The sequence below is a fragment of the Neovison vison genome, chromosome 12 (genome assembly GCF_020171115.1).
Source record: "Neovison vison isolate M4711 chromosome 12, ASM_NN_V1, whole genome shotgun sequence".
Classification (NCBI taxonomy): domain Eukaryota; kingdom Metazoa; phylum Chordata; class Mammalia; order Carnivora; family Mustelidae; genus Neogale; species Neogale vison.
The window spans coordinates 46,195,384-46,214,688 of record NC_058102.1 but is presented as its reverse complement, the minus strand read 5'-3'; the positions used below and the strand labels follow the sequence as shown (position 1 = coordinate 46,214,688).

Sequence of the window (19,305 nt, the reverse complement as noted above, 5' to 3'; positions counted from 1 at the left end):
TTTATATCTGGAAACTCCATTAAGTGTCTTGACCGTGAAATCATAGAATTTCAGAAATAGAGGAGACCCTTAAAGGGCTATTCATTCTAGTTTTTCATTCTCTTCTGGAATTCCCTCTGCTGAGCTGGCCGAGCATAATTCAAAAGCTAGACCACTTTCTCATATATAATTCTGTGTTGCATCTGACTGATGTTTTGAAGACATCATTATTCATTTCGCAGCAAAAGGGGATAATATTTATAGAATCTGGAGAAATGATCAACTCTGCTTGGTTTATTCTTTTGTTCCCAAGGCTAATTTGGGGGGTGGTGTGTTTAAAACAAAACAAACCATAACAAAAAAGCAACTATTTTGTAGAGCATTGCAATTATGCCTCTGTTATGCTGCAGATAGTTTCTACTAGACTTAGCTACGTGTAACTCTTTATTCTCTTCTAGAGTATAAGGTCTTCAAAATAATACTATATTATAATGACAACAATCCTAGTTTATGTGCCATGCATGTTCAAAATGTTTTATACACTTTTTCCCACGAATCCTCCTAGCATATCTACCATATAGGTGGATATTCTTATTATTCCCATTTCATAGATTCCGGGAAAAAAAAAAAAAGATGAAGTACAGAGAAAATTAAGGAACTGGTTCAAGATCATGCAGTGTCAAGAGGCAAGGCTAAGATTCAACCTCACCTTCAAAGCCACATCTCAGAAAGTAGAGGGAGCATTAGGAATTATGCGTAGTTCTTCTGTGCTTTTATTTTCCCTAATAGTACCTGAACAGTGGTTTCCACAGTTGAATTCTTGAAAGTGTTGTTTAAACCAAGTTTTGTAATGATAGTTCTGTCATATATCTTTGCCTGTCTGTGCACATGTGGAGGGATGAAAAAGAGGGAGTAAGAGAGAGAGCTGTCTACCCAGTGGATGAGATTGGATATTCAGGTTATTAATTTACTACCATCACCTATTGTTGACAATGGAGAAATATCATCAGAATTTTCAGATGTATCGCCAATTTAGCATTGCTCAACAGATGCAAAACCTTAGTGAATATTTTACAAGAGCATGCATACACTTAAGCCATTTGTTTCATATAGTATACTATCAGAACTAGCAAATGACAGTCATACAGCTAAAGACGGACATTATTTTCCCCAAAATTTTTTAAAAATTCTAGTTAGTTAGCCTGTAGTGTAAAATTGGTTTCAGGAGTAGAATTTATTGATTCATCACTTATATACAATACTCAGTGCTCATCCCAAGTGCCCTCCTTAATGCCCATGTAACCCATCCCCCTGCCCACCTCCCTTCCAGCAACCCTCAGTTTGTTCTCTTTGGTTTGCTTTCCCCTCTCTCTCTTTTTTCCCCTTCCCATATGTTCTAGATACAGACTTAGAGATCTGTCATTGTGTGTGTGTGTATGTATCTTTTGTTATGACGGTAGAGCACTATTCCAGAAGTATTTTCATTCAGCTTATTCAGCTTGTCTCTACGCTTTATTTAATAGCCATAAAATGGGACATTGCTACTGATACTATTAATGATATTAATAAAACTCCTGCCACAAAACTCAATTTTTTAAAAATCATGACTAATAAAGGCAAGTTACTACTCTTCCCATTCGCACAAATCACCCACACTTAATCATTTCCCTGATTTAATCATTTAACTGTGTTACAAACTGTAGACAGCCATAATTCATCCCTCATCCATCCCTGGAGCTAGACAAAGGTGTCAGGTTTTAAAATCCTCTTAAGAATCCATAAAGCCCTACAGGTACTCACTGAGTCAGTGTTTAGAAATATATGTATATTACAGCCCTGGAGAAAGTGTTTGCCTGAGGCAAATATTTAGAAGGAATAAGAGGCATCACTTTGAATGGTCTCCTCTCCCTCCTGAGGTGCCGGAATGCTTACTACCTGGGCCATGTATGTTGGCACATTCAAGTCGTGTTTATCCTCTGTTAACTTATTTTTTTAAATCTACATGGTGACCAGACAAGCATAGGCCAAATGTCCTATTGCTGCAAGGGGAAGGAGAGCCTTTTCCTCTTGGAAAACACAAAAACCATAATTGAGTGTGGTAAGGCCGCGCCGTATAGAGAGAAAAGCGCAGTGTCTGGACGCCAAGTCCAGGAGTCTTGTCCCGTCCCTGCCATTTACTAGCTAATAATCCACTTGACCTCCCTGGGCCTCAGGGGATAATGGTAAGAACTGCCCTGGCTGCCTTTGGAGATGCTTCTGAGAATCTAATGAAAGGATGATGAGAGAACTTAGCTAAATTCTAATCCACGTACCGAGTTCTATTAGTAAACTAAGAACACCTTCGAGAAGATTCTGACCTCTTCCTTTCCTATTTCCTGAGCCTGATTTTGTGGTAACCCAGGGATCCAGGACTTAGGAAAGAAAAGCTGTTTCGAACTGTGAGCTTTAATGGATGTATACAATCAGCACAGAAGAGTTCTTTACCGAATTTGAACATCCTGAGCACTAATTGTATTTCTCTCCAACAGTGTCTCTCTCTGTTCTGTTGATTCAGTTCTACCAGGGGCTTATGTTAATGTTCGCTATTTAGACAAACAGAAGAGCCTACATTTGGTCCCTTGGAGTGTGTTCAGATGTTTTAGAAGCTAATGGCAGAGCGTGCCTAATGCTGACATCTACAGGCCCCATTAAACTTAGATTCGTGTGTCTGATTAAACCAGAGGGGGAAATGAACTGTTACCATTTTAAACAGTGTGAGTTGGAGGCCTTTGTTTCCGAGTAGTATTTTAAAATCTTTCCAGATTCTGATGCTATTGGAATCAAATACTCGATTTAGCCGTCAAAGAAATATGAGAAGCTCTAGGGAGGTCTGTTTTTAAGTTACTATTGTTCCCTGAAACTATTTGCTCATATTATGGTTGGCCTTGAGGAATCTCTATATAAATAGTAATACCAATTATTGCAGATGAAATTTGTAATGAGAAATACCACCAAACTTCCTGAGAGCAGAATCTACGCTTGTTACTTCTACTTCCTCCTCATGTTGCTGAAAATGGTGAGAGCTGTCCTGCCTGTCCTCTGAGATTTTTTTCCTGAGGATCAAATGAAATGATGATGAAAGAACTTTGGTAAACTGTAAGTCACATATTGGATGTGTTAGCAAAGTGAAAACACCTTCATGCCCATGAAGGCTCTCCCTGCCCTTTGGCTTTGTCACAGTGTTTGGTCTCTCATCTTCGTTGATCTGACAAATGATGAAAAACACTGCCTCTTGGAAACTCTTTTTCTCCAAAGTTATTTCATGGCAGTTATTTTAGTTCTCTCCCGAACGTCTGTCTGTATAGCTGGAGATAGACATTTAGATATCTGTCCTTGCGTGTGCGCGCACACGTGTATGTAACTTTCATTATGACGTTTTGGCAGTGTTCTGAACGTGCCTTATCTTTCTGGCTCCTCTTCTTTTTCTCTTTAGCACCCTTTCTCCTCCACCCACAATTCCTATAAAATGTAGACATTCCCCAGATTATTGCACATCATTTTATTGTCTCTTTTCTCAGATACTTTCAGTTCATTCATTGAATACATATTTACTGAGCCCTGGGAACATGGGACCTACTGTGGTTCACTAGCTCATTCAACAGGTCCCCGCTCTCATCGGAGAGACATAGTAAATGAGGAAACTAGCGTCATGATATTTGAGGATTGTAACGAGAGTGATGACGGACACAAACACAGGTGGAGAATAAATAACAAGAGAGGACAAGGAGGGAAAGTGTCTCTAAGAAGATGACATCTAAACTGAGATCAGGAGAATGAAGGGAAGTTGGTGGTCCTAAAAGCTGGGGTAGAATGTTTCTGGCAAAAGAATAGTGTGAGTGGAGGTCCTGAGGTAGGAAAGAATGTGACACGTTTGTAGACATGGAAGAAGATCATTGTGACTGAAATTGAGTGAGAGGGAGAGGGACTGACACCGGGTGAGTTGGAGAGAAAGGCAAGGACCCTAACCAGTAAGGCTAAGTAGAGAGTTCAAATAAGAGCAAATGGAAAGCCATTGGAGGGTTGTTACAGCTGGTGAAATAATGGGACTTATGACTTTAAAAGATTTCTTAGAGAAGCAGAGGAACTTAGAGACTTAGAGAAGCAGAGGAACCTGCTAGGAGGCTACAGACCCATTAGAAAACACCTGCGGTCATCTGGGAAAGAAACCCAAAAGTTGAACTATTTTTGTTAAGATAGATGGTCACCAAATCAATATTTCTAGTTCAGAGTTCTTTTGTCTTTTACTGCTAGACCAGTGGTTCTCAAAGTGTGTTCCCTGTACCTGCAGTATTGGCACCACCTGTGTATTTGTTAGAAATGCAAATTCTGTGCCCCATTCTAACCTAGTGAGTCAGAAATTTAATGAGCTTTTCGGGTGATTTTGATGCATGTTACATTTGAGGACCACTACTCTAGGCGAGTGGTTTTCGACTTCTGGTGAGATCGGGGTCATCTGGAGTGCTTGCTAAACCACACATCGCTGAGCCCTACCACAGCTGCTTCCGCAGGTTAGAAGTGGGGCGGAGTGAGGGAGAAGTCAAGAATTCGCATTTGTATCACATGCTCAGGGACGCTGATACTGCGAGTCTAGGGACCACTCTTGGAGAATCATCTGCCAAGTGGCATTTCGACCTACCCCACCGATACTTTAAAACTTAACAAGTGCAGAACCAGATTGCCTTGTCCAGCCCCTCACCACGCTTTTTCTCTCGCCTCTCCTACTTGCCCTCGGCATCCGTATCCAAACCTGTGATCACTGTGTCCGTCACTCACTTCCTTTGTTCTGTAGTTCTTCCTCTCTTACCCCCTGGTATCCTCCAGTTTCCCAGATCCAGGGCTCATGATTCCACACTGTCTTTCCCAAATGTTGACCCTAGTTCATCACCACATAGGTCAGGTTCTTACTGTCTTTTCTGGGTAACTGTTAAAACCCTTTAACTGAGAAGAAGAAGAAAAAAAAAAAACCCTTCAATCTCTTCTCCTAATTCTCCCAACAAGTAACAAATGAATCCTCCTTTCTAGGGATGGAGACATAAAGGCTTCTGGCGGAGCTTATCCCATCCTTGCATAGGCACTGGTATCACCTGAAGCATTTTTAAAACTATTAATTACTGGGGCTTATTCCTAGAGATTCTGATTTAATGGGTCTCAGTGGGGACCCAGACAGTATTTTGTGAAGCCCTACAGGTGGGCTGAGACCCACTGGGATATATGGAAGCATCCTATCCAGGAAGACAGATAGGGACTCATAAGCTGATTGAATATGGGGACCAAAAGGGAAGTTTGAAGGTGAGAGATGACTGTGAGTCATGAGGTTAGATGCCAGGAGACCCGTGAGGCACAGTCGGTGAAACAGGGAATTCAAGGGGAACAACTGATATTTTGGAGGCAGAGGATGTCTGGTTCTGGATATACTACATGTAAGGTGTCAATAGGACATCCAAATAGAGATGTCACTAACAGTTGGAATGGGGGTCTGGGGTACAATAAATCTGTTCTAGAAATGATGACTACAGAGTTGTCTACAAAGAGATTTTGGGGGCGCCTGGGTGTCTTGGTTGGTTAAGCATCTGACTCTTGATTTCGGCTCAGGTCATGACATTAGGGTTGTGAGATCAAGCCCTGCACTGGGTGTGGAGCCTGCTTGAGATTCAAGACAAAACAAAACAAAAAGAGGTGATTTTTTAAGGTGCTGGAACAGATAAAGACCTTGAAAAAAGATACAGGCTCTGTGTTTCCCAGTGTGGCTCTCTACCCTTATTAAAATTACCTGGGCTATTATTTCAAAATACAGATTCCTGAATCCTTCCCCACTAGAAATTCTGATTCACTAAATCTGGGTTGGGGCCTGGGAATCGGAATTTTTGTGGCTTCTCGGGAGATGACAGAGTTGGAGACCCACTAGAGGAGAAAAGAAAAGCTCTGAGGACAGAAACTTGAGTCACATCTCTGTTTAGAGGATGAGAATTAAGATGGGGGCTAGCAGGAAGAAAGATCCCTAGTTATAGTGATGAGAGCAATACCATTGCACGGGGTCTGGAGGACAGTGGAGGAATCTGAGTTAGACGCAGTGAGGACAATTCTGTTGTGGCCTTAACCCCAGTGGTACAGCCATTTGTGTCCTTATGTTCTTCCTGTTTTTAGACTGATTTTTCCTAACCATCTAAGCTCCAGATGAACCTACTTTTATCCAAAGTAATGGTTAAAAACTCAAATTTTTGAGCCAAAACGCTATGTTGAATCAAATTATCTTGTGTAAACTTTTCTACGTAAGTGTGAGCAAATAAACTCTCTTAGGCTCAGTTTCCCCTCTGTATGAGGGGAATAATCAATCATGTTGTTTAATGTGATTTTATAATAAATAGCACGATGTATGTAAAGTACTTAACATTGGGGACGCCTGGGTGGCTCAGTTGGTTAAGCAGCTGCCTTCGGCTCAGGTCATGGTCCCAGCGTCCTGGGATCGAGTCCCACATCGGGCTCTTTGCTCCACGGGGAGCCTGCTTCTCCCGCTGACTCTGCCTGTGCTCGCTCTCGCTCTCTCTCTCTCTGCCAAAAAAAAAAAAAAAGTACTTAACATTGTACCTGGCACTTACAAATTGTCTAATAAAAGGTAGATACTGCTTGTATGCTTCAAAGTACTGTGCTTGGCCTATTGAAAGCACCCAAAGAAGAGGATGCAAAGAAGGTTCTTGGGATCGGGCCCAGGGTCAGTCTCCCTGCTCAGCGGTGAGCCTGCTTCTCCTTCTGCCCCTCCCCCTGCTGGTGCTCGCTGGCTGCCTCTCAAATAAATGAAATCTTTGGGGGGAAAAAATACTCAAAGAAATGGCTGGATTTAAATTTTATTTATCTGTTTATTTATTTGTTTGTTTGTTTGTTTGTTTGTTTTTAGAGAGAGTTGAGGTAGCAGTGGGAGAGGGAGAGAGGAAATCTCAAGCAGACTCTCCGCATGGAGCCCGACTCAGAGCTCCATCTCACAAACCTGAGATCATGACCTGAGCCGAAACTCAAGTCTGACACCCCCAAACGCCCCAGAAATGTCTTCTTTTAACTTCTTTTAAGGGTTATCTCATTCAAGTTCATTCTGCTCTGATTATTTAAGCAGTCCTGCTGTTGCATAACTTCTATGCCCCCTGACAGAAGACTAGATTATGTTTAAATAAAGCTGGGAAAGGGACAATGTCTTTCATTTACATAAAACCTTTCTGAGCTTTGGTGTCTTTACCTACAAAATATGGACTGAATAATCTCTGATCCATCTCCTGATACAAAGTATGGGAAAATGCTTTTTAAAATGTCACATGGTGGATAGGGGTTGGTTGCGCACCTGGGTGTCTCATTCGATTAGGGGTCTGATTCAGTTTCAGCTTAGATCGTGATCTCTGGGTCATGGGATTGAGCCCCACATTCAGCTCTGTGCTCAATGGGGAGTCTGCTTAAAGATTCTCTCCCTCTGCCCCTCCCCCAATGCACCCCCCCATCTCTCTCTCTCCCCCTCTCTCTCTCTCAAATAAATAAATAAATCTTTTTAAGAGACATTACATAGGGCACCTGGGTGGCTCAGTCAGTTAAGCATCTGACTCTTGATCCTGGCCCAGTTCATGATCTAGGAGTAGTGAGATCCAGCCTCGTGTTGGACTCCGTGTTCAGTAGGGAGTCTACTTAAAATTATCTCTCTCCCTCTCCTTCTTCCCCTCCATCCCCAAAATTAAAATAAGTGAATCTTTTTAAAAGTGTTATGTAAAAAATCATAATAAAATAAAATAAAATGTTAGTGGTGTGTAATAAGGAAATCTTATAATAAACAAGAAGAAAACAGCAGTTTAGAGGGAAGAGGAGGAAGGAAAGAGAAGTTATGTAGGAAATGTCTGTGTAACAGAAAAACAGTTTGAGGGCAGAAAAACGTGTGAAAGTACCTTATCATTTTAAAAGAATAAGTGAAGTGGGGCCCAGGGAAGTTTAGGGACTTTTATAAGCTCGATTGCATGCTAATGGTGAGAAGAAAGAAAATCAAAAAGGGAAGGGGTAAAACAAACAATCCACCCTAAGAATTACAAGGCAAAAGTTTCTTAAAAGAACTGACCCAGGAGGCCTGGTAGAGCTTGCCAGGCCCTCTCACTTAGCTCTGCAAATGCTCCTCTGCCTTTGGAACTCAGCCAGGGAAACCCACATTGGACCATGGTTCCCCACATGGTAATTTCCCTGCGGCTCTCAGCCAAACAGCAGGGTCGAGCACCCCTTCCTCTCTCGGTACACACCCCATTTACCCAGATGCCTCTCCCTGTCCAGGCCAACATCCAGAGAGAAGAAATAATCAGAGATCACATCTGGTTGCTTTGCTCTGGTCCCTCCATTTTTTACAAAATAAGGCTACCAAAAAAAAAAAAAAAAAATCCTTTGGGTTTCTTTATTTTAGAGATTCAAACTACTATAGAGATTCAAAGAAACATAGAATCTCAAAGATATTTTAATCGGTTGTTAACACCAAAATATCTACTTGTATGATTTAGTTGAAGAGGCATGTCAACTATAATTTGATTTTTTTTTCTTTTTATGGCAGTTAGTCAGTAACACTAACAATAGTAGGATGATATGGGTCTTATATATGTAGTAGTATCTTTAAGAATAAAAACATTTTTATATAAAAATATCAAAGTTTTCCTTATTAAGTTGTATCTTATTATAGAAAAAAGGACGATGGAAGAGATATTCCCATGAAATAATTTTAGAAACAGGAAAAAAATCTACCTCTCAGACAAATGGTATGTGGGTCTCTGGGGTTTGGGACATAGTTGCCAAAAATTTGTTAGTTCAGATCGTTACAGGAAAGATTTGTGTGCAGTTCTGATTATTCATGTATTCATTTGAAAGCCTTTTACCCCCCCATAGTTTATATGTATTTAATTTTAGAATTCCTAAAGCCATCCCACATGGTAAAAAAATGAGAAGGATCCAGTGATTTCCTTAAACTGTTGATTTTGTCAATGAGATAGATCCTCCACCAGCCCAGCAAATAGCTAAGAGCACATCAGAAATTCCTTTACGACAAACCCCCCCTAATAACAAAGGTTTGTGGTTCCACAGGTTCGTTCTGAATACAGACTCAAGGGCTATGAAAGTTCTTGCCCAGGAAAGAAAAACAGTGCATGAGAAATAAGCTATACTTCAGGAAATGTAAAGGAAAGTATCTGCCCTAACAATAATTTCAACTAATAAAATACATTCACTTTTCATTTCCAAAGTCAACAAACGTCTCAGGGACCATCGAAGCTATGTGAGGACACTGGACACATGAGCAGCAGTAAGAGTTACAGGCATTCGTCTGAAAGTTCTGCCCTAGGACTCTGAAATGGTCTGTGAAGTTAGGACCGTGAACAGGGATAGTTAGGGACTTTTGGTGAAATTTACCATTCTTAGTCAGCCCAGTCTGATTAGTTAAGTCCTATGTGATCATCAACCAAGCCTGAGTCTGCACGAATTCGATAAGCAGCTCTTAGTCACACACTGTTCCTTACTTCAGTGTTACACGTAGTACTTTGGGGAACTAGGCGAATGACTGCAAGTTGTATGTGATATAACCGTAAATGTAAGATGTTGCTCTCTCTTTTTTTTTTTTTTTTAAAGATTTTATTTATTTATCAGAGAGAGAGAGAGGGAGAGAGCAAGCACAGGCAGACAGAATGGCAGGCAGAGGCAGAGGGAGAAGCAGGCTCCCTGCTGAGCAAGGAGCCTGATGTGGGACTCGATCCCAGGATGCTGGGATCATGACCTGAGCCGAAGGCAGCTGCCCAACCAACTGAGCCACCCAGGCGTCCCAAGATGTTGCTCTCTTAAGCTGCCTCCATGGCGCCCAGCCCTAGTAGGTTGCCGGTTGGATTTTTCTTTCTTCTGCACCAGAGCCCACCACATCTGGCCACCGGTACCCCACAGCATCTCCCACCTGAGCTGCTCCGGTCATCCCTGGTGCTGCCCTTTAAAATCTCCCATCAGAAAGACCACTTTATTTTTTTTTTAAGATTTTATTTCTTTATTTGTTAGAGAGAGAGAGCAAGAGAGCACACAAGCACAAGAAGGGGGGAGAGGCAGAGGGAGAGGGAGAAGCAGACTCCCCGCTAAGCAGGGACCCCAATGCAGGACTCAGTCCCAAGGACCCTGGGATCATGACCTGAACCAAATGCAGATGCTTAACCGACTGAGCCACCCAGGCATCCCCAGAAAAACTACTTTAAAACACAGGTCTGATCGCATCCCCTTTCCTGGCCAGAGCCCTTCCTGTGGCCTCCAGCACCCTGCATGAAGTGGCTCTGGATGCCTCTCTACACTCCCCTCCTCCTCACCCCCCACAGCCCCCTCACCCCCCTGCTGCTTGCTCCCTCCATCATTCCATTCCAGCCCTGCTGCCCTCCATGCAGCTTCCGGATCCCACCGGGCCCACTCCCACCACAGGGCCCTTGCATGGCTCCTCCCTTCACATACATACCCTCATGTCTCAGGGCCTCCGCTGAAATGCCCTCTGAGCAGACAGGTTTCCCTGCCCATCTGATTTTAAAGAATAGTCCACTGCCCTCCACATTGCTCTCATTCCCTAGCCTTGATTATTTTTCAGTCTGTGTGTGTGGTGGTCTTCCTTTGTGTTTCCATTAATGACCATCTCTCCACATTAGAAAGAGAGCTCCGGGGACGCCTGGGTGGCGCAGTTGGTTAAACGACTGCCTCCGGCTCAGGGCGTGATCCTGGAGTCCCGGGATCGAGTCCCACATCAGGCTCCCAGCTCCATGAGGAGTCTGCTTCGCTCCCTGACCTTCTCCTCGCTCATTCTCTCTCTCACTGTCTCTCTCTCTCAAATAAATAAAATAAAAAATCTTTAAAAAAAAAAAAAAGAAAGAGAGCTCCGTGCAGTCAGAGGCTCACTGCTGCATCTCTGCACAGACAGCAGTGCCCACACCGAGCAGGCCCTCTATAAATCCTTGTCGGAGCTGCAAAGATTGCTTGGAGGAATGGTAAAGTAAAAGTCTTCCGACTTTAGCGTGACTGTTCAAAACAGCGACAGGCAACAGTGGTGAGCGTTCAGGGGTGCCAAGTGCAACCTCATGATATGAGGAAAATAGGAAGATAAAGAGCGGAGAGTGGATGCTGCTGTTTGGAACAGTTTTGCAAGCATGGCTTCTTGAGCCTGGCATCTAGAAAAGTCTCCAACAGTGAAGGTTTCTTGGTCTTGCCAGGTAATAATCCTTCAGTCACAGACTTGCTTGCAGATGGTAACGGATTCTGTAATTCACCCAAAGTGGATGCCAGCGCATGGGGATAGCGCTGCTCCCTAAAGTCATCTAGGGGCTCGGGCTCCTTCTGGCTCTTTCGCTGCACCTGTTCTGTCTTCTTTCAAGTGTTCTCCACACCAGAATCATTAGTGCTGTCTTGCCAGTACCACTTCTGCAGGGATTTCCTGTAATAGATAAAACTGGGGGTGAGTGGTCCTTCAAAGGAGATGACACAGGAGTTTTCACACTTTCACTTTGCTCACAGCCAGAGTTGGTTGCATTACCGTGTTCGGATGCAAAGAAGACCGGGAAGTGTAGTCTCTGTAGTCCAGAGTTTTAGCAGAGTATATGGTCCCCCAGCTAGAGATTACACTAGCTGGAAACTAAACTCTGGATAGGGGAAGTATTCTAGAAGGAGGGGGCCATGGGTGCTGGGGACAGTTAGTGGTCTCTACTCAGATAATTAGCTGGACACTACTGGATAGCATATTCTGTTTCAGACACTATGCAAGACCCTTTAATAGAAACAGAAAGAATTCCCACTTTGGTGGGGGAATGTGTGCGGCAGGACAGGTAGTCAGCAAACCCACAGAGAGACACAAAGTGCTACCAGAGTGGTTCAAAATAGACAGATTGCCCATCCGTCTATTTTGACGGATGAGATGAGAAATAAAATTGCTCTGAGAGACAGGAAGGGAGAGGAGAGAGAACATTTTAGATAGAGCAAAGGGCCGGAAGGGAGATGGTGGACGGCACGTCTCAGAAAAGCAAGCCCCATAGTTTCGTGGAGCTACAGCATAAACAGGGATCAGGAAATTGTGGAGAGGGAGCTGAGCACTTCGCATTTCTTTTCATTTGGATGCAAACTGGTAAAGGATTTTGAAGAGGGTCATGATGTAATCAGAGTTGGCTTCACAAAGACGATCAGCGACACAGAGTGAGTGGGTGTAGGGAGAGAGTCGGTGTGGAAGACGAGACGGAAGGGTAGTTGTGAGAGTCTGAAGAAGGTTTTCTAGTGAGACAACTTAATAGGAAACAAACAAAACACCTCTGAAACCACCCTGGTTTAATATTAGCCGAATTAGATGTTACTGGCATACATCTGTTGGATGTCTTCTTGTGCTCTAGGCTAGTGGCCTTCAAACTCGTCTGACCATATGCAGGAAGACATCCACTTCTTCCCCTCAGTCCAGTTTCACAAACGTGTTTTGAAACAAGGCTTTCCTAAAATGAAAATTTTAAAAATTTTTTATTATAAAAAAGCTTTTCATAAAGTGATATTGCTACTAGACTAGAAAATGCAGTCTGTTGTTTTTCTGCTTTCTTTTTCTTAATTCTGTTCCAAGCCACTAAATTTATTTCGAGTTTGAGAAAGACATCTTTAGGCACCATGAGGAAAGCAGGAGGAGTACAAGGAGGTACAAGTACAGGAGGAGAGAAGGAAAATAGGCACAAACACAAACACAAGATGAGACCGAGAAGTCCCAGAGCTTAGGAGCTAGAAGGCACCTGAGTAGCTCCTTTATCTTACTGTTCCGTGTAATTAGTGAGAAAACGAAGCTCAGGAGTATAAACTTACTTCACGGCTCTTAGCAAGTCGGTGTTGCAGACCCAGAACAGGCAGACCTTCTTGGCAGTTTCTTGTTATATATTTTTTAATTAAAACAAACAAAACAATAGTGAAACTGAGATTACAAAAATGGTGATACATTTTCATTTTGTCAATTTAATTTGGATGGAGAAAATTGTGCTTTCTAATACACATACCAAAAATGCTATTCAGAGGTTCTGCTTAGGAGATAATATTTATTTCGATACTCACAGCTGATTGTTGGTGGAGGTGGACTAGCCCTAGGACACAGATTTGAAGTCATATGCTGAATGGCTTAGTTCAGTCCCATCCGTGGGACTCGGTGGAACTGAATTACCTCTCATTTGGAGATAATATCAAAATATAAATTCAAAGCTGTTCAGCCCCTCGGGAATAAACACTGGCCAAGTGGGCCTTTCCACCCTTTAACTCCCACCTCCATCTCCGTCAAGAAAACACGGGAGTGTCTTGATTGCCGGTTTTACCCACCCTTCTACAATGTGATTAGCTCCTTAAAAGGTCCTGTGCTCTTCTGAGTCTCTGTGCTGTTCTTGGATTTTCCATTTTCCATTTTGGATTTTCCATCTAACCCCTGAGGTTATGGCTTTGATGTGACTGCCAAAAAAGTACTGAATCCGATGTTTCCAGTACCACACCTTGTCGATCTTTTTATGTACATTCTCACCTTGATTGTTTCCCAGTTAGAAAAATATTATGCACTCTTTAAATTTTACCAGTTAATGATTTCAGAACTTTCCACTAAATAAACCATATTAATGTCTTTGACCCTAACTACTCTCTATTTTCAGTTTTTTAAGGCTTTGCTCAATTAAACCATTGATTAAAAGTACTTTACCCTTTTCCGATAGAGTTTAGAAAAAACGGACTCTGATAGTCTCATTCTTATTTGCCAGATTTAGCAACAAAGTTGGGTATTTTGTGGGATAATGGCAACAGAAATACTCTTATATGTTTGATTATCTGATTTATTTAGGCTTCTAATACTCTTATGTTTGACTATCTGATTTATTTAGGCTTCTAAAGAAAAATTATAAAAATCATATAGCAATCACATTTTGACATTACAATTTCTGAAGATTATCATACAATGTTAACATTTGTCAAAAAATTTTTAGAAAGGAGAGCTACATAGTCGAAGCTATTAAATGATTTATGGTATAATAGGTAATTTATTATATTTCTTGGTAGGCACTCCTTTCGCCAGCCTTTTGATTAGAAATTTACAGAAGCTTTTCACAAAATATAACAAGACAAGGCTCCTTACACAGTTGTTTTTGGCATTTGTGGTTTGTACAAAATTCTGTTGCATTTCTTAACAACTAAATGAATTCCACATCAAGAGAACTTTGCTCACTGTCTCTCCTCTCCCTTGAAACCCACAGACGTCTTGCCGGAAACGCTTTGACATACATTCCCAATGGAGCATTCGCTGGCCTTTACAGTCTTAAAGTTCTGTAAGTAAACAGGGTCTTCTTTATTATATTTCTTTTTTATGTGTTATATTTCAGATTTTAGTGTCAAGTGGATGCTAATTAACTCCTAAAGACTGAATCCCTCTAATAAGCTATTCAGAACCATAGGCTAACTCATTTAAATTCAAGTCCACCTTCATTGGTGCTGCAGGATCGCATTATACCTGGCTGGGTCCGTGTGTGAAAAAAGTCCCTCTCTCCTGTCCTAATTTAAAATCTAAAATTGGGGCGCCTGGGTGGCTCAGTGGGTTAAGCCGCTGCCTTCGGCTCAGGTCATGATCTCGGAGTCCTGGGATCGAGTCCCGCATCGGGCTCTCTGCTCGGCAGGGAGCCTGCTTCCCCCTCTCTCTCTGCCTGCCTCTCTGCCTACTTGTGATTTCTCTCTGTCAAATAAATAAATAAAATCTTTAAAATAAAAAAAATAAAATAAAATCTAAAATTGCCTCTAAAGAAGCAACTTATCAACTCAGACTTCTAAGACAGTATATCCCTTTCCTTTTATGTAATGAAGTTGGGGACACTTCCTTGAATCATTTTGATCACCAAGTGAATAAATCATTATGATGCTGACATAATGAGACCGCAGCCTCAAACCATTTGTCAAGCTTATTTCCGTTTAATGCACTGAATAAGGATTAGCTAAAACACTACCAAGTTTATGTTCCTCTTGTGAATAGAGAAAAGCCAAGTACGTAACAGATTCAGTGAGTAGTTATTTAATTGAGAATTGTTCATTCATCGGGACTTGTAAGAGTGGTTTTCTTATTATTTAATATCCAACTTCCCAGCTGGTTCATCAGAAAACTCATTATTACTGAATACCTCCTTCTTCTAATTCTCATTCCTCAATTTTCTTTCACTTTATTCTTTGCAGGAAAAAAAAGTCACCTAGTTAGAGAAAATAGGTAACATAAGTTGAAAGTCATACCAGGAAAATTTTATCTGAGAGAATATCCTGATTTTATTCCCTTTCTTTGAGATAAAAGTTATAAACTCTAAGAAGGCATTTGATATATTTCTCCATAATGGAAATTGCATTTTATTGACCTAAGGGATACGTAGGCTCTGAGAAAAGCAGTTCTATTTAAATTGAACCTTTTGCTAAAAATTGAACTTAACAGCCAAACCATCGTTTGGTCTGCTTGGGTGGTTGAGTTTGGTCCCTCTTACCCTTAACTTGTTTTGGCTATTAGGCAGAAATATTTTTTTTTTTAAAGATTTTATTTATTTTTTTTTATTTATTTGAGAGAGAGAGACAGTGAGAGAGAGAATGAGCAAGGAGAAGGTCAGAGAGCGAAGCAGACTCCCCATGGAGCTGGGAGCCTGATGTGGGACTCTATCCCGGGACTCCAGGATCACGCCCTGAGCCGAAGGCAGTCGTCCAACCAACTGCGCCACCCAGGCGTCCCTAGGCAGAAATATTTTTTTAAAGATTTTATTTAATTATATGAGAGAGGGAGGGAGATCACAAGTAGACAGAGAGGCAGGCAGAGAGGGGGAAACAGGCTCCCTGCTGAGCAGAGAGCCTGATGCGGGGCTCAATTCCAGGACCTTGAGATCATGACCTGAGCCAAAGGCAAAGGCTTAACCCACCGAGCTACCCAGGCGCTCCTAGGCAGAAATATTTTTAAGTAGTCATATTACTGAATACTAATGTGAATTCATTGTGTAGTGAAATTGTGAGTTGTAGCACGTACTCTTACATGCACCTGTATCTCCATGAACTCAGCAAAATACTTGGAACCATTTAAAATGCATCATAAATAGGGCGCCTGGGTGGCTCAGTGTGTTAAGCCTCTGCCTTCAGCTCAGGTCATGATCTCAGGGTCCTGGGATCGAGCCCCATATCGGGCTCTCTGCTCAGCAGGGAGTCTGCTTCCCCCTCTCTCTCTGCCTGCTGCTCTGCCTACTTGTGATCTCTCTCTCTCTGTGTCAAATAAATAAATAAAAATCTTTTTAAAAATGCATCATAAATAAATCAAGTTTAGATAAGACAAGTAAGGTAATGTTTTTTCAGTGTTGAGATATGAGCCACAAAGCATTTTGGATACTTGTTAAATAAATTATACTAGAATCAATTATTTTAATTCACTTAAAAAATGTATTTTGGGTGTACTGAGCTACAGAGAGAGAGAGAAAAAGTGTGTGGCGTGTGTGTGTGTGTGTGTGTGTGTGTTTGGCATTGAACAGATTATTGCTAAAAATACAAGGATCAATAAGTATGACCCATGCCCTTGAAGAGTTTATTTGTAGTGCTAGGTTGTGGGATCAGGATAGTAGGACAAAGACAAACAGATCTCTGATTCATCTAAAAAGTATGATAGAGATATGTGTAGGACACTGTGAAACTCCCAAGGATGGGGAACATTTAGTCTGGTCTGATGGTTTAGAGTTGGCTTCCTGTAAGACATAGAAAGGTCCCAGAGATCCTTTATGTCATGTCAAAAATGCATGGCCATGATCCTGTTCTGGGCACGCTGAGGATCCAAGGGAAAGTTGGAAGCATGGCAATGGCAGTTTCGGACTTGGCAGTTTAGCTAGATCGCTGTGCATGTGAAGAGGGATCTGGAGGAGCAAGACCCCTACCAGGAATTGAATTCATGCGTCCATTTACTTTGCTGACTTAAACACTAATATTCAATGAGCAAATTCAATTGTCAAATATTCTGAAAGTATTTTGGTAGGAGAACAATGGTTCTCAACCGCAGTCATTCTGCCTGCCACACAGTGTTTTGGAAATTTGGGGGAACATCTTTGGTTTTCCAGATGACCGACGTGAAGTAAATTGTCCTGTGATGTGCTACTCAGCCTGGTATAAAAGATTCTCCCATATCTAACCTGACTTCTGTCTGTCCCTCCAGGCCAAGTGTAAATCAATAATATTTTCATGCATAAGAATACTAAAAGGTTTTACAAGAAGTTCTGCATAAGCCTTATGATTTGTACAGGAAAAGTTAAATGGAATAAATATATTCTGTTAAAATCATTGAACAATTCAGTTTATGTATCCTGTCTATTTCAGGTATTATATGATTTCTAAATACATATTTTTTAATTTTTTAATTTTTTTATTAACATATAATGTATTATTAGGCCCAGGGGTACAGATCTATGAATTGCCAGGTTTACACTTCACAGCACTCACCATAGCACATACCCTCCCCAATGTCCATAACCCAGCCACCCTCGCCCTACCCCCCTTCCCCCCCAGCAACCCTCGGTTTGTTTTGTGAGATTAAGGGTTTCTTATGGCTTGTCTCGCTTCCAGTCCCATCTTGTTTCATTTATTCCTTTCCTACCCCCCAAAGCCTCTCAACTTCCTCATATCAGGGAGATCATATGATAATTGTCTTTCTCTGATTGACTTATTTCACTAAGCATAATACCCTCTAGTTCCATCCATGTTGTCACAAATGGCAAGATTTCATTTCTTTTGATGGCTGCATAGTATTCCATTGTGTATATACACTACATCTTCTGTATACATTCATCTCCTGATGGACATCTAGGCTCTTTCCATAGTTTGGCTGTTGTGGACATTGCTGTTATAAACATTCGTGTGCACGTGCCCCTTCGGATCACTACGTTTGTACCTTTAGGGTAAATACCCAGTAGTGCGATTTCTGGGTCATAGGATAGCTCTTTTTTCAACTTTTTGAGGAAACTCCATGCTGTTTTCCAGAGTGGCTGCATCAGCTTGCATTCCCACCAACAGTGTAGGAGGGTTCCCCTTCTCCACATCTCGCCAGCATCTGTCATTTCCTGACTTGTTAATTTTAGCCATTCTGACTGGTGAGAGGTGGTATCTCATTGTGTCTAACCACATATTTTGTTGAAAATTGTGTTAGTGCAGTAGAATTACTTCCAAAGCCACACACACAAAAAAAGTTAAAAGGTATGGAGCGCCTGGGTGGCTCACTTGTTAAGCATCTGCCTTTGGCTTGGGTCGAGATCCTGGGGTCTTGCAATCAAGCCCTGGGTTGGGCTCCCTGCTCAGCAAGAAGCTTGCTTCTCCCTCTTCCACTTCCCCTGCTTATGTTCCTGCTCTCAGTGTCTCTCTCTCTCTGTCAAATAAATAAATAAAATATTTTTAAAAATTAAAGATATATAATTGTGGAAGCATAAGACTTCTTAAAAATAATTGCCGTGAAATTAGCAGAGAAACATGAAACGTCAGGATAAGGCTCTCTTGAATTTCATTAACAAATGTTGCTTAATAAATACTTTATATTTTGGCCTTTAAAAATTTTTGGAGAGTGGTCCTAAAAATCCTATGATGATTATATAATGGTTTATTTATTTGGGGATGACCTGATGCTTTTTTAATCTTGCTCTTCCATTATCCAGCAGTGTCTACCACCCGACTGCTATGAAAGCAATGTTGTGCTATTTCTTTTTCCAATTTGGCTTCAATTCGCTGTTGTCTGTATGCTCTCCAGGACCTCTTGAAGTACTGGGGAATGAATGCTTGCCTCAGCATATGATGGAGCTTTAGGAGGATGAGTGTTCACTTCAACCCTATCTTGTCCTAGGGGAGAATTATTTCAACACTACTCTTCTCTATAAGGAAGTCATTTGTGAAAATATCCATGCTCATCTGCGAGAGTATAACACTTCCTGATTTTCTCTCTTATGACGTCTAAAATTTGCCTTAGCATGTTATCTTTATTTTAATAAAGGTTGTTTCCTTCTGTCCTATATAAGTACAGTCTGTTATCTATCTTAACTCTAGTTCTTCTTCTAGTATGTATCTAGGCCTCTAATCTCATTTCCCTGTTCTTGTCCAAAATAGCTTCTGATCATGGGGCTTCTCTCACACCCAACCTTATTCATTAAAAGGAGAGGCAAACGTCTGACTTGTTCATAAAGATGTCTCCTATCCGAACATCATGTGTGTAACGACACGTGTATCACTTTATTATACATTTCTTTTATTGGTCCTTCA

At 41.5% G+C, this 19,305-nt stretch overlaps 1 protein-coding gene across 2 annotated transcripts in view; it reads left to right on the top strand.

The window, feature by feature from the left end:
- LGR5 (leucine rich repeat containing G protein-coupled receptor 5) overlaps window positions 1-19,305 on the top strand; it is a 125,729-nt gene that overhangs the window by 57,168 nt on the left and 49,256 nt on the right. For both annotated transcript variants that reach the window (XM_044227592.1, XM_044227591.1), the window contains exon 3: window positions 14,271-14,342. In XM_044227592.1, coding sequence (XP_044083527.1) covers window positions 14,271-14,342 — 72 coding nt within the window. The remainder of the gene's footprint in view (window positions 1-14,270; window positions 14,343-19,305) is intronic.